The sequence below is a fragment of the Heterodontus francisci genome, chromosome 4 (assembly GCF_036365525.1).
Source record: "Heterodontus francisci isolate sHetFra1 chromosome 4, sHetFra1.hap1, whole genome shotgun sequence".
In the NCBI taxonomy this organism is placed as follows: domain Eukaryota; kingdom Metazoa; phylum Chordata; class Chondrichthyes; order Heterodontiformes; family Heterodontidae; genus Heterodontus; species Heterodontus francisci.
Window position 1 is genome coordinate 81233591 of NC_090374.1, and position 22339 is coordinate 81255929.

Genomic DNA, 22339 nt, shown 5'->3' on the forward strand with positions numbered 1-22339 from the left:
ACTTGTTGCAACTTTTAAATGATTTTTTTAACAAATGGATGCTGAGAACATATGAAAGTATAGAATAAGACGAGCCCATTTGGCCCAGACATTAAGCGTTTGATATTAACTCCTCACCCCAACTCCACCTGATGAAACAGCAGGGGGTGGGAAGGGTTGTGCCACGCTCCCGCCCCTTGTCATTGTAACTTACCTAAAACAGGCATGGGAGGGCCACCCACCTCAGGCATGGCTGGAGGGGGTACGAGGGCCACAACTTTACAGGCAGATGTCATGGCCTGACAATGTCATCAGCACTGCATGCATTTTTATCTGTCGAAGTTGGGGCCCCCCATTGGGCCAACTTCAACAACTACACCACGGTGGGAGTCATTGATGAGGCCAAGTAAGTACTTAGATTAACATTTCTAATTAAATGACTCTGTGTGGACCAGAGTAGCAGGAGTGCTGCCCCTGGGCCCTATAAAAATCCTTGAGCCTCCCAAGCCCCACCCTGGCCTTTCCCTCCCCACCCTCAGGAGCTTCCCCACTAACTTCATGCTGGAGACCATTCCTTTGGTGTTATCAAGCCCCCAGTACAATTTCAGCTCCCGGTTCCTGGCCCTTTGGATGAGAGACAGTGATGGAATATTCAAATGAGGCTTGAAAAGTCAAACAGCATGAGCCACACACGGAGGTCTAATGTGCGTTTCCAGCCACCAAACCCTCCCCGAACAGGCCTGATATAATCTAGTCTATCTGCGGCTCTTAATTTATGGTCCAGCATTTGCAGGAGCAGTGTGCCCATTAGTCGCACTTTTACCTCCCACCCTTAAACTGGAAAAATAATTGTGCTGCAAATTGCTGCAAGTGAGAGCTGATAATGGGTCATTCTGAGATCAGCAGGGCAAATGGAACCTTGGCAAATGATGGTCTGTCTCCATAACTAATGAGATTTAAAGATTGAGAAATGGTGGAGAATGAAATAGGGTGAATTAGAGCCCAATCAGATACAGAAAGAGAAATACAAAGAGGGAAAGAAAGATTGGATTAAGTGAGAGAGAAAAAAGGGACATAAAGCAAAAGTAAGAAAAAAATTAAAAATTAAAAATTTCTAATACCTACAGGAATGAGATTCCACAGTTTCAACTGTTCCCTTTCTGGACCATAGAGGTTAAGCAGCATTGCAGTAACATAAATCTCCTTGCTAAAAGGGTACTTACATTATTAAGTACCAGCCCTAACTTTCTATTGTGAGCTTTCTTGGTAATTAATGTGCAAATGCAGCAATTTCTTGAAACTCACATGGAGACTGAGGGTGAGCTATTGTTTCCATGAATCGCGTACATCATCCAGCAATTTGTGGTGATTCGCAACTCAGAGTATCTCTTCATCACTACAAATTGCTGAATTATTTACTCAGTAATGCGTGTGCATTAAACTCGCCGTTATTTTCCCAGCAAATTCTGGCACAGTTAATATCCCGACAGAGGTGAATAACAAGTAAAGCAGTTGATGTTGTGAAATTTCTCTTTAACTGCCACAGGAAGTTCAACAAGACTTCCTTTATATGAGCTGAGCAACATCAACAACAACTCATAGTTATACAGAAATAAAAACAAGAAATGCTGGAATCACTCAGCAGATCTGGCAGCATCTGTGGAAAGAGAAGCAGAGTTAACGTTTCGGGTCAGTGACCCTTCTTCGGAACTGACAAATATTAGAAAAGTCACAGATTATAAACAAGTGAGGTGGGGATGGGGCAAGAGATAACAAAGGAGAAGGTGTAGATTGGACCAGGCCACATAGCTGACCAAAAGGTCACGGAGCAAAGGCAAACAATATGTTAATGGTGTGTTGAAAGACAAAGCATTAGTACAGATTAGGTATAAATACACTGAATATTGAACAGCAGCAAGTGCAAACCTGAAAAAAAACAGTGGGTAAGCAAACTGAACAAACTAAGATGAAATGAAATAAATGCAAAAAAAAGATTGTAAAAAATGTAAAAAAAGAATGTAAAAAAAAGGAAGAAAAAATAACTAAAAATGAAAGTAAAATGGGGGGCTGTCATGCTCTGAAATTATTGAACTCAATGTTCAGTCCGGCAGGCTGTAGTGTGCCTAATCGGTAGATGAGATGCTGTTCCTCGAGCTTGCGTTGATGTTCACTGGAACACTGCAGCAATCCCAGGACAGAGATGTGAGCATGAGAGCAGGGGGGAGTGTTGAAATGGCAAGCAACCGGAAGCTCAGGGTCCTGCTTGTGGACTGAGCGGAGATGTTCCGCAAAGCGGTCACCCAGTCTGCGCTTGGTCTCCCCAATGTAGGGCGTAAGAAGAGTCACGGATGTAGGTGGGAAGAGACTGGATCAGCGGAGAAAAGATAGAGTCTAGATAGGAAGAAATAAGTTCAGTGGGGCAGGAGCAGGCTGACACAATGGGTCTGCCGGGACAGTCCCGTTTGTGGATTTTGGGAAGGAGGTAGAAGCGGGCTGTCCGGGGTTGTGGGACGATGAGGTTGGAAGCTGTAGAGGGAAGATCTCCAGAGGAGATGAGGTCAGTGACAGTCCTTTGGACGGTGGCTTGATGTTCGGTGGTGGGGTCATGGTCCAGAGGGAGGTAGGAAGAGGTGTCTGTGAGTTGGCGTTGAGCTTCTGCAAGGTAGAGGTCGGTACGCCATACAACAACAGCACCACCCTTGTCTGCAGGTTTGATGACCATGTCGGGGTTAGACCTGAGAGAACGGAGTGCCTCAAGTTCAGAGGGGGACAGGTTAGAGTGAGTGAAGGGGGCAGAGAAATTGAGACGACCAATGTCTCGCCGACAGTTTTCAATGAAGAGATCAAGAGCGGGTAAGAGGCCAGGGGGAGGGGTCCAGGTAGAGGGAGAATGCTGGAGGCGGGTGAATGGGTCTGCTGGTCGGGGGGAGGACTCCTGGTCGAAGAAGTGAGCCCGGAGGCGGAGGCGACGGAAGAAGAGCTCAACGTCATGCCGAGCGCGACATTCATTGAGATGGGGGCGTAAGGAGATAAAACTGAGACCTTTGCTGAGTACAGAACGCTCAGCATCAGAGAGGGGGAGGTCAGAGGGTATAGTGAATACACGGCAAGGGGTCAGATCAGAAGGGGTGGGGTCAGAGGGAAGTGAAGCTGGGTGACCGCTTTGCGGAACATCTCCGCTCAGCCCGCAAGCAGGACGCTGAGCTTCCAGTTGCTTGCCATTTCAACACTCCCCACTGCTCTCATGCTCACATCTCTGTCCTGGGATTGCTGCAGTGTTCCAGTGAACATCAACGCAAGCTCGAGGAACAGCATCTCATCTACCGATTAGGCACACTACAGCCTGCCGGACTGAACATTGAGTTCAATAATTTCAGAGCATGACAGCCCCCCATTTTACTTTCATTTTTAGTTATTTTTTCTTCCTTTTTTTTTTACATTCTTTTTTACATTTTTTACAATCTTTTTTTTGCATTTATTTCATTTCATCTTAGTTTGTTCAGTTTGCTTACCCACTGTTTTTTTTCAGGTTTGCACTTGCTGCTGTTCAATATTCAGTGTATTTACACCTAATCTGTACTAATGCTTTGTCTTTCAACACACCATTAACATATTGTTTGCCTTTGCTCCGTGACCTTTTGGTCAGCTATGTGGCCTGGTCCAATCGACACCTTCTCCTTTGTTATCTCTTGCCCCACCCCCACCTCACTTGCTTATCATCTGTGACTTTTCTAATATTTGTCAGTTCCGAAGAAGGGTCACTGACCCGAAACGTTAACTCTGCTTCTCTTTCCACAGATGCTGCCAGACCTGCTGAGTGATTCCAGCATTTCTTGTTTTTATTTCAGATTTCCAGCATCCGCAGTATTTTGCTTTTATCATAGTTATACAGTGCCTTTAATGCAATAAAACGTCCTAAGATGCTTCACAGAGCATTATAAACCGAAATATGACACCAAGCCATGTAAGGAGATTAGATCAGATGACTAAAAGCTTGGTCAAAGAGGTAAGTTTTAAGGAGTGTCTTAAAGGAGGGAAGAGAAGTAGAGAGGCGGAGAGGGCTGGGAGGGTATTTCAGAGTTTAGGGCCCAGGCAACTGAAGGCACAGCCACCAATGGTGGAGCGATTAAAATCAGGGATGCTCAAGAGGCCAAAATTAGAGGACAGCAGATATCTAAGAAGGTTGTGGGGCTGGAGGAGATTACAGAGATAGGGAGGGCCAAGGCCATAAAGGGAATTGAAAACATGGATGAGAATATTTAAATCAAGACATTGCTTGACTGGGAGCCGATGTAGATCAGCGAGCAGAGGATTGATAGGTGAACGGGATTTAGTGTGAGTTAAGACAGAGGCACCAGAGTTTTGGGGGACCTCAAGTTTATGGAGGGTAGAATGTGGGAGACCAGCCAGGAATGCATTGGAATAGTCAAGTTGAGCGGTAACAAAGGTATGAAAGAGGGTTTCAGTAGCAGATAAGCTTAGAAAGAAGCGAAGTCGGGCAAAGTTATAGAGGTGGAATTAGGCAGCCTTAGTGATGGCGCAAATATGAGGTTGGAAGCTCATCTCTGGGTCGATGTGACACCAAGGTCGTGAACACAACTGGCTTAATCTCAGACAGTTGACAGGGAGAGGGATGAGTCAGTAGCTAGGAAATGGAGTTTTGAGTGGGGAGTGAAAACGGTGGCTTCAGTATCCCAATATTTAATTCGAGTCATAGAGTTATAAAGCACAGAAACAGGCCCTTCAGTCCATCGTGTCTGTGCTGGCCATCAAGCACATAACTATTCTAATCCCATTTTCCAGCACTTGGCCTGTAGCCTTGTATGTTATGGCATTTCAAGTGCTCATCTAAATACTTCTTAAATGTTGTGAGGGTTCCTGCCTCTACCACCTCTTCAGGCAGTGTGTTCCAGATTCCAACCACCCTCTGAGTGAAAAAGTTTTTCCTCAAATCCCCTCTAAACCTCCTGCCCCTTACCTTAAATCGATGCCCCCTAGTTATTGACCCCTCCGCTAAGGGAAAAAGTTTCTTCCCATCTAACCTATCAATGCCCCTCATAATTTGTTACCTCAATCATGTCCCCCCTCAGCCTTCTCTGTTCTAAGGAAAACAACCCTAGCCTTTTCAGTCTCTCTTCATAGCTGAAATGCTCCAGCCCAGGCAACATCCTGGTGAATCTCCTCTGCACCCTCTCTGGTGCAATCACATCCTTCCTCTAGTGTGGTGCCCAGAACTGTACACAGTACTCCAGCTGTGGCCTAACTAGCGTTTTATACAGCTCCATCATAACCTCCCTGCTCTTATATTCTATGCCTCGGCTAATAAAGGCAAGTATCCCATATGCCTTCCTAACCACTTTATCTACCTCGCTGCTGCCTTCAGTGATCTATGGACAAGTACACCAAGGTCCCTCTGACCCTCTGTACTTCCTTGGGTCCTACCATCCATTGTATATTCCCTTGCCTTGTTAGTCCTCTCAAAATGCATCACCTCACACTTCTCAGGATTAAATTCTATTTGCCACTGCTCTGCCCATCTTTCCAGCCCATTTATATCGTCCTGTAATCTAAGGCTTTCCTCCTCACTATTTACGACACCACCAATTTTCATGTCATCTGCGAACTTACTGATCATGCCTCCAATATTCACATCTAAATCATTAATGTACACTACAAACAGCAAGGGTCCCAGCACCGATCCCTGTAGTACACCACTGGTCACAGGCTTCCACTTGCAAAAACAATGCTCGGTCTCCTGCCACTAAGCCAATTTTGGATCCAATTTGCCAAATTGCCCTGGATCCCATGGGCTCTTGCCTTCTTAAACAATCTCCCATGCAGGACCTTATCAAAAGCCTTACTGAAGTCCATGTAGACTACATCAACTGCTTTAACCTCATTTACACATCTCGTCACCGCCTCGAAAAATTCAATCAAGTTAGTTAGACATGATCTCCCTCTGACAAAGCCATGTTGATTATCCCTGATTAATCCCTGTCTCTCCAAGTGGAGATTAATCCTGTCCCTCAGAATTTTTTCCAATAGTTTCCCAACCACTGATGTTAGATTGTAATTACCTGGTTTATCCCTGCTAACCTTCTTAAATAATGGTACCATATTCGCTGTCCTCCAATCCTCTGGTACCTCTCCTGTGGCCAGAGAAGATTTGAAAATTTGTGTTGAAGCCCCTGCTATCTCCTCGCTTGCCTCAAATAACAGCCTGGGATACATCTCATCTGGGCCTGGGGATTTATCCACTTTTAAGCCCGCTAGAACAGCTAATACTTCCTCTCTTTCAATGCTAATATGTTCAAGTATATCACAATCTCCCTCCCTGATCTCTACACCTACATCGTCCTTCTCCATAGTGAACACAGATGAAAAGTAATCATTTAAAACATCACCTATGTCCTCTGGCTCCACACACACATTGCCACTTTGGTCCCTAATGGGCCCTACTCTTTCCTTGGTTATCCTCTTGCCCTTAATATACTTATAAAACAGCTTAGGATTTTCCTTTATAATTCTCGCCAGTGTTTTTTCATGTCCCCTCTTCGCTTTCCTGATTACTTTTTTACGTAGCCCCCTACACTTTCTATACTCCTCTACTGCCTCTGCTGTTTTCAGCGCTCTGAATCTGCCATAAGCCTCCTTTTTTTTCCTGATCCAATCCTCTATATCCCTTGACATCCAGGGTTCCCTGGACTTGTTGGTCCTGCCCTTCACCTTAACGGGAACGTGCAGAAGATTTCTGCTCATTCAGTCCTGGATGTCAGATAAGCAATTTGATAATTCAGCAACAGTGGAGGAGTCGGGAGAAGTGGTGGTGAGATAGAGCTGAGTGTCATCAGCATACATATGAAAACTACCACTGTGCTTTTGGATGATGTCACCAAGGGGCAGCATGTAGGTGAGAAATAGGAGGGGGCCAAGGATAGATCCTTGGGGACACCAGAGGTTAAAGGCCTGCTCCCCGACCCGAACCCGACAGGACCCGGCGACATTTGTCGGGTTCATTTCGGGTCGGGCCCCTTTTCTGGGTCTGGCTTTTGGGCTCGGGTCGGGTCGGGCCGTACACACACGGTAAGTGCTCTGCTGGTAAGTATTGAAATTTAAAAAACCTACCTGAGCTGGGAGTCTGGGACCAAACTGAGTCTGCGCAGTGAGCAAGTAATGTCACTATGACGTCATCACGCATGCGCTGCAGCTTTCTGCAGGTTCGGTGTCAGGAAGTTAAGTAATGGTCGGGTCGGGCTCGGGTCGGGTTGAGTCAGGGCGGGCTCGGGGCAAAATCGGAGGGACCAGGGCCAGGTCGGGCTCAGGTCCGCTGTGGTTCGGTCGGGTTCGGGTTGGGTTCTTTTTCTCGACCTGAGCAGGTCTTTACCAGAGGTAACTGTGTGGGAGCAGGAAGAGAAGCCATTGCAAGTGATTCTCTGTCTTCAATTAGATAGATAAGAATGGAACTAGGTGAGAGCAGTCCCACCCAGCTGGATGATAGTGGAGAGGAGTTGGAGGAGGATGGTGTGGTCAACCACGTCAAGGCTGCAGAGAGGTAGAAAAGGATGAGGAGGGAAAGTTTACCTTTGTCACAGTCATATAGGGTGTCATTCGTGACTTTGGTAACAGCTGTTCGGTACTGTGGCAGGGTGGAAACCTGAAAGGAGGGATTCAAACTTGGAGTTCTGGAAAAGATGGGCATGGATTTGGGAGAGTAGTTTGCAAGGACGATGGGATCAAGGGTTGTTTTTTGAACATTAAATAACAATTCATATAGAATATATTTGTTAATGATTAGTGCAAAATATATATGATTTATCCACATACATATTGATGTCAGCAATCTACATCAGTAACATCTGCAGGAAAGGTAAAAATATCAAGATCTCAACATTTCAGATTATTCAATGATATAAAAAAACTTAGAACTGCATGAGGGTAAATTTAACCTTCCCCCCCCCCCCCCCACCCCACCCCCACAAAAAAAATGCAGGTGGATTTGGCAGTTGGTCCATTTGACCTTGACCTCATCCTCACCAATCTACTGTTGCAGATGCATCAGCCCGTGATAGTATTGGTAGGAATGACATCTTCACATTCAGGATACCCACCACAGTGTTGTGCGGCACTACCACTGTGCTAAACGGGATAGATTTCGAACAGATCTAGCAACTCAAAACTGGGCATCCATGAGGTGCTGTGGGCCATCAGCATCAGCAGAATTGTATTCAAGCACAATCTGTAACCTCATGGCCAGGCATATCCCCCAGTCTTCCATTACTATCAAGCCAGGAGACCAACCCTGGTTCAATGAAGAGTGCAGGAGGGCATTCCAGGAGCAGCACCAGACATATCTAAAAATGAGGTGTCAACCTGGTGAAGCTACAACACAGGACTACTTGCATGCCAAACAGTGGAAGCAGCATCTGCAGTCCTGCCACATCCAGTCGTGAATGGTGGTGGACAATTAAACAATTAACAGGAGGAGGAGGCTTATGATGGCAGAGAGAGAGCCCAACACATCAGTGCAAAAGACAAGGCTGAAGCATTTGCATCCACCTTCAGCCAGAAGTGCCGAGTGGATGATCCATCTCGGCCTCTTCCTGAGGTCCTCAGCATTACAGATGCCAGTCTTCAGCCAATCCTATCCACTCCATGTGATATCAAGAAATGGCTGAAGACACTGGATACTACAAAGGCTATGGGCCCTGACAACATTCTGGCAATAGTACTGAAGACCTGTGCTCCAGAACTAACCACGCCACTAGCCAAGCTGTTCCAGTACCGCTACAACACTGGCATCTACCCAGCAATGTGGAAAATTGCCCAAGTATGTCCTGTACACAAAAAGCAGGACAAATCCAACAGGGACAACTACTGCCCTATTAGTCTATTCTCGATCATCAGCAAAGTGTTGGAAGGGGTCTTCGACAGTGCTATCAAGTGGCACTTGCTCAGCAATAACCTGCTCAGTGACGTTCAGGTTGGGTTCCACCAGGGCCACTCAGCTCCTGACCTCATTATAGCCTTTGTCCAAACATGAACAAAAGGGCTGAACTCAAGAGGTGAGGTGAGAGTGACTGCCCTTGACATCAAGGCAGCATTTGACCGAGTATGACATCAAGGAGCCCTCGCAAAACTGGAGGCAATGGGAATCGGGGGAGAACTCTCCATTGGTTGGAGTCATACGAGCCTTAAGAAACCTGTCAGCTAAAGAGAGGCGAGGATTGCGAGGTGATAAAAGTGCCTTTCCAGCACTGCTTGTGGGCCAGGTGGAGCAGAAGTTATTTCCCCAGCCCCTAACGCTAACCAGCATCTCTTCCTGTATTCGGACTTCCCCCTGGTGATCGGCCCCCTCCTGCGATCACTGACCATCCCCACGATCAGACCCTCCTGCGATCGGATTCCCCTTTAATCATTATACCCAATGATCACCACCGCTCCCCACACATCAGCTCCAATTTTGCCCCTGATCTCTGCTGTACCCACTGCCTCCTTGTGCATTCTACCCTTAAGAGCACAAGGCCGAACTGCTCCAGGGCTGTGGTCTCTTCTGCAGCGTTCCCTGCCTGACAGGGAGCCAGGTCTGTGAATCAGGGGAACCTGTTAAAAATAAACACACACACCTAGGAGTTATAACACCCCAGCATTCGGGAAAACACTAGAACTCCTTTCCCCTCAGCTTAGGAATGCAGCCTCAGTAAATATCGGGGCCCATGTTTCTCTAAATATGTTTTATAACATTCATCCATCAATTACAGAAACCAGAAATACTGGGATCTTGTTCAGGGAAGAACTGGTCTTGTGATCACGTGCCTAAACCTCGTACACAATCGGTCAGAATTGTTGGAAACATAAAACCAGTCACATTCAGTCTTAATAATTCCATCAGTTGGTACCTGTAAAGAACAATTTGGTGACCATCAGAAATTATCACTGTCCCTACACTGCTTATTATCGATCTAAGGGAAGATTTATACCATGTGCTATTTAGATCAAACCTTTCAATCTATTTCTCAAGGATATCTTCATAATTTAGCTACAAATACTGTACAGAGGAGATCTCCTGCCTTATGTGTAAAATTGAGACAAATAAACCTTTATGATTCTCTTCTGAGTTAAATTGCTGTCATCAACTCAGAGGATGGATCACATATTGCATCACACTCCTTTGAGAATAGAATGGGTCTTCCCAGGGCACAATTGGAATTCCATAGTTTCTATTCACCATCCTTCGCCCTCATTTATTTTGTTCTTTGTGACATTTCGTAAGATGTAGGCAGCATCTTTACCATATTATACATCACTTGAACTCATGTTGGTTGATGAAGACCCCACACTGCAAATTGCTATGTTTCTTTATAAAGTGATAAACTTGCACAGTTGGAAAGATGTAGTGTTCAGAGAAATGAACATCTCAGCTCATCAGGCATTTCTGCCGTGCCCTTAGAGGAGGAAGATGAGAAAATAAAAAGACATTGGTATATCACAAATGTAGTAGAACATGAGCTGGCCTGAGTAATTTAATGAACATGCTTAATTATGCATCTGGGATGGCACTGGGTGGAGGCAAAATCTAAAGTGAAAGTCAAACTGTGCCATTCTCTCACACAACTCAAAGCATCTGTGACAGACAGCTTGTTTATCCACATACCCAGCCAAGGAATAAGGAATAGGATGGCTATGGGCATGGCACTATAGAGGGAGGGAAACTACTTAGAAGATGGAGGAACAATAAAGCAAACTACACCATTTTTTTCAAACCTCTTGCTACAAAATATTTGTTAAAATACCCATGTTTGCGTCAAGATACCAGTACAATTACAAATTTTAGAGCTGCATCCAAAGGACTGATCTGAAGGTGTTCTGTGACGGGTCCTGAAATATCTTTCCTTTCAGGCACTGACTGGTTCAATTTTTGTTATTTTACATTTCCGACAGTCACTGGAATTGAATTTCCATGGACCACGATTGCTTTATTTGTGCTGGAATCATACTCACTGCTGTCCAGTGCTGACCGCGCTAGACTACAGAGTAGGGGAATAGCACCTAATTTCATGAGACTGACATATGCCTGTACCACAAAGGGTGCAGATTGGAAGCCTACTTGCTCAAATTGCTAAAATATCTAACATCTGTGCCAGGTTCAGGGTTAGTGCATTTTTTGTGACTTCCAGGACATGATCCCAGCCCAAACATCCCACCCCACCTCCTCCACTGTAGGGCCCAGTTCAGTCCTTCACAAGCTGGTATATTTCTAGTCCTTTAGCATCCCGGCCTCCTCCATCGCCCTACCACCCCCGTACATCAATGGCTTTGTACAGATTGGCAGAGGCTCCACCTTCAAAAGTCCCACCAGAAACTAAGCCTCTTGCAAATGGGTCTCAGCAATGTTTTTGGCCTTTCTGGCAGGTACCTGTCAATGCGACATGTGAGCCACCAAACAGCCCAAAGTTGCAGTACATTATTTAGTCCAGTTCCTATGTGTGAAATGGACTTAATTTATAAGCTCCTCAAATGTATTAAATGAGAATGAACTAAGAGATCTTTATCACGAGCAAAATATGGAAGTGGAGGGAACAAGTTTACACTATGTGCATGATTCCTTCTGTTGATTCCAGGCACCATGAAAAAGAAATTTAACATATCTGTACCTGTTTTTTGGGAGTACAATCAACGTTGGAGGGGAAATAAATTTCAGGTTGCAATTTCCCATGCCCGATCTCCTATGGAAATGCACAAGCTGCCAAATTGAATGCCAACGACTTCGAAGTGTACAGACTGGCCAGGAAGCAGGCGCTAAGCAGCTTGCATTTGCAAATCAGGTCCTAATGCTGGTTGTAAGATCCTAATTTAAATTTGTATGCAAATGGGCAGAGATTGTGCCATGTATGCTCTGTCCAGTTGGCTTTGAGCAGCCTCATTAGCAGTCCTTACATGGACCACTGGACGCCACTCAAAAAATGGCCAGAAAATGTTTTAATAGTTTAGTTTCAATGGAGCCAGAAGGAGTAGCAGCACTCTTCCTAACTCCACAAAAATGCAGTGGGCTGCTGCCAGCCCAGGCTCACCTGCTGCTCCGCTTCACCTGCCCTTACCCCTCCAGGACCTACACGCAGGCCGTCAACATTCCTATAGGACTGGCTGATGTGCTGCATGGAAATGCCTGATTGGCATCCTCAATTCATCAGTTTAAATGTGGCCTGATGCCAAATTTGGCTCAGACCTCTTGCTGACATCTTTGGTCATACATTCAGATCACACCAATCAGTTTGCACCATAAACGAACGCAAGTCAAATGTCTCTTCCCAACCCCCACCCCTATCTGCCCAGTTAAGAGAGACTAGTCCAACTTATCCACTAACAAACTTTGATAATCGAGCTTCTATCAGAGATGTCTGCCAAGTTTAGGCTACATAGCTTTCCTCTAGATGTGGGTGGCCCAGGATTTGTTTAAAATGTGATGATCGGGGTTGTCGACTGATAAGGGTACTTATATCTTCACTGTTGATTGAAGCTCTGTATTCAAGAAATTGTGTAATTGTTGTAAAAGCTTTTTATGTATGCATTGTGTGCTGAGGCACTGTATTTTAGTTAGCCTTTCATATTAATGACTACATCTCAAATTTTAAGAGAATTGCACCCCTCTGTCTCAGAATAGGAGCTAACCCATGAGCCACCAAATGCAATTTCAGACAAAATTTAATGCAAAGATCAAAACTGCAGTCAAACCATATGCAAGATCTGTCAATTGACGAAGTTGGATTTTGAAATAACGTGCACAGATGCACATGCGTGCAATTGTGGCTCTGATTACATACCCATATGTATGGGGGAGGGAATTGAGACCCATGGAACTCCATGGAATCAGGGACACCACAAGCATGCTCTCAGGAGATCTTATTTGGATGTGATTTAAGGAGCTGTGGACAGCCTCAGTGTTTCTGCACCTGTTGACAGCCAGTAATGTGGAAAGTGGTTTGAATTCATCCTGAGCAACTGACTGAACCAGGTGAACTCCGGGTTTGAAGCGCACAACTTCTCTTTTGGAGAAAGCGTTTTCATTTTGAGTCTGTAGCATAAACAATACCATAAGTTGATTTAAAAAGTGACAGCCCAGCTGAAGAAAACCAAGTCCAGTACAATCCTCCTGCTGAACATTATAAAATTAAATCAGTGTAACGTATCAAGTCACTGAACGCTTCGAAAATCACAACAGCTTTGCAAGAAGGCAAAACAAAACTGTGACATTGCTATGTCGAGTGAAAAGGCTAAAATACTTTAAATAGCTGCAATTAATTTTGAATGCAGCGTGAATTCTTTGATACTTTTGAATAATATTATGAGAAAATTATTCTTTATTAAGATTTTAATTATTTAACATTTCTGAAATTAATCTTGACACACATATTCAACAATCCTCATTAATCAAGGGATGTATGCATCACCTTATGGGCAAAGCTGGCAAATGTAGCTGAATACAGTAAGTCTGGTCTGTACTGCATGCCTGACATATCTCACATCTTATGCCTTAGATGTTGCTATTTTCAACCACATGATTAACTTTAGAATTGAAATTGAGCCAAGGTTGATTGAACTGGCGGCTTCAAGTATCTATTCTAAAGTAATAATTCAACCCTGGAGTGCCACGCAATCTACTGTGGGCCCTTAGGTCTGGTCTGTAATTACCGTGGGGTCCTGAATTATCTTTGACAATGGGCTCCCCTGCTGAAATCACCTAAACAATGTTTTACTATTAAGTAATTTGGGCTGCTGTTTTTTTTTTGTATGCTATTTCAAACAACAAGTAAAACAATATTGTAACCATCTTATTTCTTTGTCCTTTTGACACACTTTTCACAGAAGCACATTGTCAACAATTAAAATGTAATATCAGAAATGATCCCTTGATCAGGAAGTCTAACCAGGATGAATAATCCCACTCATCTAGAACTCTTAAAACAGTTAATGAAATGGTAATGTTTTGCTGGCCGACACAGACTAAATCTTGATGCCAGTAACAACCTAATCTCTACACACAGATGAGGCACTAAAGAGTAGAACATGCTTTTTTGATAGCGAGGTGGACCATTATTTACAAGAAGTATCAAAAAGAAACTGTATATATTGTAGCTTCATCTTGCTGAATAATGGAAAGTATGTCTTGATTGTATCTGTTCAAGGACAGTAATTGAGAGTGACACAATCAAAGAGACACATAAAAAGAAATGAGATAAAATGTGCATTGTTTAAATTTGTAAAGTTGTTAACTCAGTGGAATGAATATTTTTATAATTTCCATTTCCATGGGGGGGGAGGTGCAAGAGCATGTGACATCATAATTGCAATGTGTTCTAATTTATATCACAATCATCTTCCTGTCAGTGACTAATGTTCATTTTAGAAATTTAAACCATATTCTTTTGGGCCTCCTTATCTCGAGAGACAATGGATATGCGCCTGGAGGTGGTCAGTGGTTTGTGAAGCAGCGCCTGGAGTGGCTATAAAGGCCAATTCTAGAGTGACAGGCTCTTCCACAGGTGCTGCAGAGAAATTTGTTTGTCGGGGCTGTTGCACAGTTGGCTCTCCCCTTGCGCCTCTGTCTTTTTTCCTGCCAACTACTAAGTCTCTTCGACTCGCCACAATTTAGCCCTGTCTTTATGGCTGCCCGCCAGCTCTGGCGAATGCTGGCAACTGACTCCCACGACTTGTGATCAATGTCACACGATTTCATGTCGCGTTTGCAGACGTCTTTATAGCGGAGACATGGACGGCCGTATATGCTATTTCTAAATGGATGGTAGCAAAGGAGGACAAAAAGCAGTTAAGATTCACTAGGTTCAAGACAGTGAAAGAGAAGAGTGCACTAGGCAGGATTACAACTGCGGAAATTGACAAAAGGATTCACATACAGATTGGGATTGAAAGCATGATTGGTATCATCGTAAAAAGCTATAAAGTGTTAGTGATCTGGGGAGGTGTCTCTTACATGTGAGGCTGTGTAAAATAAAATGAATAATTTGCAACACTGGATTGCAAAAATCAGTTCTCACCAGGGTGAAATCACAAGGGTGGAAACTGACAAATCTGAAAAAAGTGTGATGGGAAATGTCCATGTATTCACAGTGACAGAAAACACTGGAACTAATCTGAACAACCAGGTCCAGGCCCAAAGAGATATCAAAGTCTGGAAATGTCAGCCTGCATGGTAATTTACTCCTCTCAAATCTCTCAATCGCCTTAACATTCATCTTTATGCCTCTATATAGTAACTCTTTTGTTCACTGTTTATAAAAAAAACTGTCCTATTTTATAGTAATAATTAAATTTAAAGGGCTTCGGAGAACAACATTTGCATTGAACTGATTCGAGCATTCAGTGAATAATGAAGATTTGAACTCGTGCTCAAATGAACAATTAATAAATTAGTACTTGCAGAGGTAAACATTAATCAGCTGCTCAAGTTCAAACCTTGATGACAGTCTTAAGTCTGGCACAAGGGTTGAAACATTCTTAAAGTATTAACAGTTGAAGTCCTGTGCCATTGGTCACTGACAAAAGATAATATCAATTGTCCAAAAGCAAAATACTGCAGATGCTGGAAATCTGAAATAAAAACAGAAAATGCTGGAAAAAAAACTCAGCAGGTCAGGCAACATCTGTGCAGAAAGAAAGAGTTAACATTTCAGGTCGATGTCCTTTTGTCAGAATTGGAAAAATTTACAGATATAACAGGTTTTAAGTACAGAGGAAAAGAAATGGGGAAGGGAAAGAAAGAGCAGAAGAGACAATCTGTGCAAGGGCAGAAGGCAGGAGAGATTAAATGACAAAAGTGATGGTGGTGCAAGGTAAAGGGGGGATGGCAATGGGACAAGAAACAAAAGATGGGTCCAGAGGAGTTGTAAATGGCAACAGCAAGTTCATTACCAACAGTTTCTGTTGAATAAATATGACTGATGATTACGATCTGAAATTGTTGAACTCAATGTTCAGTCCAGAAGGCAGTGAAGTGCCAAATTGAAAGGTGAGGTGCTATTCCCAGAGTTTCCATCGAGGTTCACTAGAACAATGAGGGAGGCCATGGACAGTAAGGTCAAAGTGGAAATGGAACGGAGAATTAAAAATGAAGACCACCAGAAGCTCAAGGTCACGCTTGTGGACTGAATAGTTTTGTTCTGCAAAGCAATCACACAATCTGCATTTGACCTCCCCACTGACTGTTCTCCACTTCTTTCTTGAACATCGATGTTTAAGTTGTGTTTACCTGATTTTTGGATTTGTTCAGGTAAATTAAGGACATTTGGGCTTTTATTACTAAGAATGTTTTTGTTGCTTGAAATATACATTTTCTCCTGAAATTAACACTGGAAAACAAAACCATTCACATCAATAACAAAAATGGCCATAAGGGTTCACTGCACACTACACAACTACACACCCAATTTCAAAGACAACAAGCTTCCGTTAAAGTGACATAATGGACAATCTGGCTTGGAGCAACTAATTCAGCAGGAAAACCCTCCGCTGTTTGGAGTCATACCTAGTACAAAGGAAGATGGCTGTGATTGTTGGAGGTCAATCATCTCAGTCCCAGGACATCAATGCAGAAGTTTCTCAGGATAGTGTCCTAGGCCCAACCATCTTCAGCTGTTTCATCAATGACCTTCCCTCCATCATAAGATCATAAGTGGGGATGTTCGATGATAACTGCACAATGTTCAGCACCATTCACAACTCCTCAGATACTGAAGCAGCCCATGTCCATTTGCAGCAAGACCTGGAAAATATCCAGGCTTGGGTTGATAAGTGGCAAGTAATGTTCATGCCACACAAGTGCCAGGCAATGACCATCTCAAACAAGAGAGAATCCAACCATCTCCGCTTGATGTTCCATGGCATTACCATCGCTGAATCCCCCACAATCAACATCCTGGGGGCTACCATTGATCAGAAACTGAACTGGACCAGCCACATAAATACTGTGGCTACAAGAGCAGGTCAGAGGCTAGGAATTCTGTGGTGAGTAACTCATCTCCTGTCTCCACTATGCCTGTCCACCATCTACAAGGCACAAGTCAGGAGTGTGATGGAATATTCTTCACTTGCATGGATGGGTGCAGCTCCAACAACACTCAAGAAGCTCAACACCATCCAGGACAAAGCAGCCTGCTTGACTGGCACCCTATCCACTACCTTCAATATTCACTCCCTTCACCACCAACTATATACAAGATGCACTGTAGCAACTCACAAAGGCCCCTTCAACAGCACCTTCCAAGCCCGTGGCCTCTTCCACCTAGAAGAACAAGGGCAGCAGATGCATGGGAACACCGCTACCTGCAAGTTCCCCTCCAAACCACACACCATCCTGACTTGGAACTATATCACCGTTCCTTCACTGTCACTGGGTGAAAATCCTGGAACTCCCTTCCTAACAGCACTGTTGGTGTACCTACACCCTAAGGACTGCAGCAGTTCAAGAAGGCAGCTCACCTCCACCTTCTCAAGGGCAATTAGGGATGGGCAATAAATGCTGGCCTAACCATTCATCCCATGAATGAATAAAAAAATAATTCAGACTAGCAAAGAGGAAGTTCATTTTCGGCTGTTCATTTTCCCAAGCTCTTTCTTTGGTAAATTAGAGTGTAAAGCCACTTTTAAAAGTTTCCAGGTGTTCTGTTTTCTGTAAGTCTATTAGCAACTCTTGGAGAATCACTTGATACCCATTCAGAATTACAATACAGCCGTCTGAAGTTTGAATGTCCTTGCCCTCCATTGATCAAATCTGGATTGCATTGCGTGGGCCGGATTTTACCAGCTCTCTCGGGACAGACTGGGAGGTGGGGGAGGCCCGTAAAATGGTGAGGGAAGGCAGGGGATGGCGTGCCCGTCGTCCTCCCGCCACCATGCCACATAATCAGCGGCTGAGAAGGTGGAGGATGGCCCTCTTGCCCAAAGTGGTCAATTAGGGGCTGGCATTTTACCAGTGGCGAGTGGACCCTCCATTGTATGGGGAAACTGCCTGCCATGACAACCCTCCACCACCACCAATGCCACCCCCCCCCCCACCCCCACAACCCACCACGCCAGGTGCTGCCTGACCTGCCCCAGGACCCCCAGAAGCCACTTACCTGGTTGGGAGGGCAGCCTCCCCCCCATGAAGCCCTCTCTCTTTTAGGCGCAATCCCAAAAGTGGCCAACATTCCCAGTGGTGCTGCTGAGACTGCTGAGCTGCCGGCCCTCCAATTCACTGGCAGCTCCTGAGGGCCGGTATCAAGATTCTATGTATGGGCTTGAGTATTAGAGACTGTCTGGTACTTGGAAGAGAAACTGAAAGTAGCTTTGTGTTTTAGTGAAAACACCTGACGTGGAGATTGTTCTAAGGTCAGACAGGTATACATTGCAGCAAAGAACAGAACTCTTTATTAAAGCCTGTTAAATCTTTCTGAAAGTTAAATCTGTCACTTCAAGAGTGATTCTTTCAGCCTGAGATGTGACATCAGGCAGCCGTCCTTTAAAGGGCAACAACCCCAAATGCAACTAATTAGTTGGCTGACCCCTGTAAAGTACGACTGGCAGTCCTGCAAACAGCTGAGGCGGGATCGCCCCTGGTTTGCCGGCCCATCGTCAGGACCCCGTCACAACGACAAAATTCAGCCCTCTATGTGTGTATGTATTATGTATGTGGATCAGAATATACCTCAGGCAGGACTAGCTAGCTTGATTCAGTGAAACATCATTGCTGTAATTGGATAAAAATATCGTAACACTCCTACTTTTTGTTTTATTCATTGTGTGTAATCAATTTCTGTGGTTAAAATGTTGAACTCTGTATTTAATCAGTACTTGAAGATCAATTAAAATTGAGGAAGGGCCCGTTGAACTAATGGTATAAATGAAGATGTAAGCAAAAGGAGTGTGATGGACTATTCACCCGTCGCTTGGATGAGTGCAGTTTCAACAATAATTTCGATAATTAACATCATTACATTTTCCTACATTACAACAGTGACTACACTTCAAAAAGTACTTCTTTGGCTATAAAGTGCTTTGAGAGGTCTGGTGGTCGTAAAAGGCACTACATAAATGAAATCTTTTTTTCTTTTTTTTCAATCATTAAAAACAGTCTACTTGCTTGTTGATCTATGACTGCCTTACAGATGAGATGTTATAAACTGAGGCCTCTGTCTGCCATCTCAGGTGGCTATAAAATAACCTGTGGCACTATTTCAAAGAAGAGCAGGGGAGTTATCCCCTGTGTCCTGGCCAGTATTTATCTCTCAACCAACATTGCAAGAAACAAATTATCTGATCATTATCACACTGCTGTTTGTGGGAGCTTGCTGTGTCCAATTTGGCTGCTGCATTTCAACAGTGACCACACTTCAAAACAAAAGTACTTAATTGACTGATACTTTGAGGTGTCTGGTGGTCATGAAAGGCGCTATGTAAATACAAGCTTTTTTTCCAAGTTCCCTTTCTGGTCACACTCCATTCTGACTTGAACATTTACTGCCGATTCTTCACCACTGCTGGGTAAAATTCCAAGAATTATCCATCTAACACCATTGTGGGAGCATCAACATTTCAAGGACTATAACAGTTCAAGGAAAGGCTCCACCCACACCGTCTTAGGACAGCCAGAGTTGAACAATAAATGTGGCTTTGCCAGCACTGACCACATCCCAAGGTCAAAATTTTAGAAATGAGGGAGCTATGTTGGTTGATTAGCAGGATACAGGTCTTTGTTTCTTGCCTAATGTTTGGTGTCATTTGTCCAGAGTCGGCATTTCATTTCATTTTTAATGGTCTGAAAGTGATAGTTTTTAACTTGTGCAAATAATTTCAATGATAAACAGTCGTTATTTTTCATTTAATGGTAGCAGATTTTTTTCTAATGAGCCATATAAACTTTACGAGAGGTTATGATAATTTCTGGTGGACTGCAGCTTGAGAATATTTGAAAAAATCACTGACCTAAGTTATAACAACACAGCAGCACCATGCATTTCTTCTCATAACATGCTCCATAAACATTCTCCCTTTGGAACACTAGAAGCACACGATAGCAGGGAAATGTTCTCGGGCACCACTTTTGTCTTCAATTGAGAAACATTTCAGTACTAGCCACTTATGGATGATGCCCAGAAATTATTTTTTAAAAGCATGTTTATTTGTCACAGAGCAAACTTGGCTTTCACTGGAAAATATTATATTCAAAAGAAAAAAGGAAACTTGTTGTCAAACCTCTGTTTCTTAATGGCGTATTATGGTACTGTAAGGCAATCATGGAATCATGTTGTTTCTCTAAATATCCACAATTAGCCCCAAGTTCTTTCATTCATAGAATATTTCTCTAAAAATCTTTATGTTAATTTCCTAACCACCTCCTGTAAACTTACTCCCTTGCACTCTCTATCCTCAATCTGAAGTGAGAATCTCATCAACTTCCTTGTTTCCAAAATCTAGGCCATCTGCTCAGCTACCTGTGCCTTCCTTTTCCTTGCTAACATTCTTTCCACCCCAAGCCACATTCCTCCGCACACATCAGCATCAATCCCTTCATGAGGTCTTCCAACTGCTCTACTGTATGGAACTGGCATTATTTGCTTGAGTAATCCTGCGAATTTAATGACATGCCAAGTTCCTGACAGGACATGGGAATCATATGGCCCCTTTAACTATCTGCCTCCATGACCCAAACAATGAAAAATAAGCACCACTCATTTTTAGGCTAGAAAGTCAAAAACTTCCATCACAAACAATCAGGTTCACAGTGGGTTTTGAAAATGAAACAAGGGTCTTAACCTTAAATCGATTCACTCTGGATCTACCTGTCGATGTGTCAGCTATAACATGTTTCCGACCACAATCCCTGCAAAGGGAAGACCACTGATATACGACCTAACCTAAAAGTAGCCATTGTTTCAATACATGAAATAGGTGCTAGAAATATGCAAGCATAAAACGAGTGGTAAGTAATACAAACCTACTCTTCAGTGAGTTTGCGAATAACAAAGTAAGTGCTTACCAATATAAAGTGAGGCATCCCTTTTTCGTACATGGTCATCAATGTAGGAGACACCGAGCGGTTGAATGGGAGTTGCACCAGCCCCAATGATAACCTGAGCCACAATAACCAACACGTACATCATGTTTGTTGTTTCTGTTTCTGCACATGTCTTGAGATTCTTCTCTATTGCCATTTGCTGTTCCTCTAATGAAAGGTTTGTCATGCAGGTGTCCTTCAGCACTGAAGTATCCACCTGCTTGTATTGGTATTGATGACTTAGAAACTCTGGCAGTGCACAAAATAAAGACCCAATAGCCATTATGATTCCACCACAGCCTATCAGTCGTGGTCTATGTCCCTTGCCACCAAAGTAGCTCACCAACAAAATTATCATGAGGTTTCCAATCTCAAAGCTGCTTGCAATTACTCCTAGTTCCGTGCTATGAAGATCAAATCGCCTCTCCAGGGTTGTTAGAATACTGACCTGTGAAGAACATGAAGAAAGCACTGTAAGAAGTAAAAACTAAGAGAATTAGTGTTAAGCCAACAACTTAGTTTAATGCTTATTTATGCTGAGGTTTGAATGCAGGTAAACCTAGTCATGTTGCAATATATATTTTTATATATACATATATATAAAATTAATATATAATATATTTTTTAAAAACTAATTGCTGGAATGAATGGTTTAGTGTGGCTGCCATTCTGTTTGTATGTGCAGTTCAGTCTTTCCTATCTGTTATTTCTGACAATGATACTGATGACATTTTAAGTGCACCAGTAGTTGGCTGCAGTATAACTGAAGAATACTTAGATGCAGTAGCCTAGTGGTACTGTGCTAGCAATCTTATGAGTTATGAGAATTTGAGTTAAATTCCCACCACAGCAAGTTGGAAAATTGAATTCAATAAAAATAGCTGCTAGACTGTTGTCAACGTCTAATAATGTCCTTTAGGGCTATCACTACAGGTGACTCCAGTCCTATAATGCATGGTTGACTCTTAATATCCTTTGCCCAACTAGAGGGTGGCCAATAAATATGGCTTTGCCAGTGTTGATGACATGCTTTTATTTATTCTTCCATGGGATGTGGGTGCCTCTGGCAAGGCCCAGTATTTGTTGCCCATCCCTAATCGCCCTTGACAACTGAATGGCTTGCTTGGTCATTTCAGAGGGCAGTTAAGAGTCAACCACAATGTTCAAGAAATCCTTGTTTTTCACACAACGGGCCACTTTTAGCAGCATGTACATCTATTTCCCAGACTGCTTTTGCAGTCACTGGCAAAGGATATTAAGAGTTGCAATCGTGTTCAATTTTTACACACCAAGAAGGATACTGTCTGTCAGGGA

General features: G+C 43.5%; 1 protein-coding gene across 1 annotated transcript in view; it reads right to left on the reverse strand.

The window, feature by feature from the left end:
• LOC137369108 (solute carrier organic anion transporter family member 3A1-like) overlaps positions 1–22339 on the reverse strand; it is a 395526-nt gene that overhangs the window by 352427 nt on the left and 20760 nt on the right. The window contains exon 2 of the mRNA XM_068029763.1: positions 21008–21473. Coding sequence (XP_067885864.1) covers positions 21008–21473 — 466 coding nt within the window. The remainder of the gene's footprint in view (positions 1–21007; positions 21474–22339) is intronic.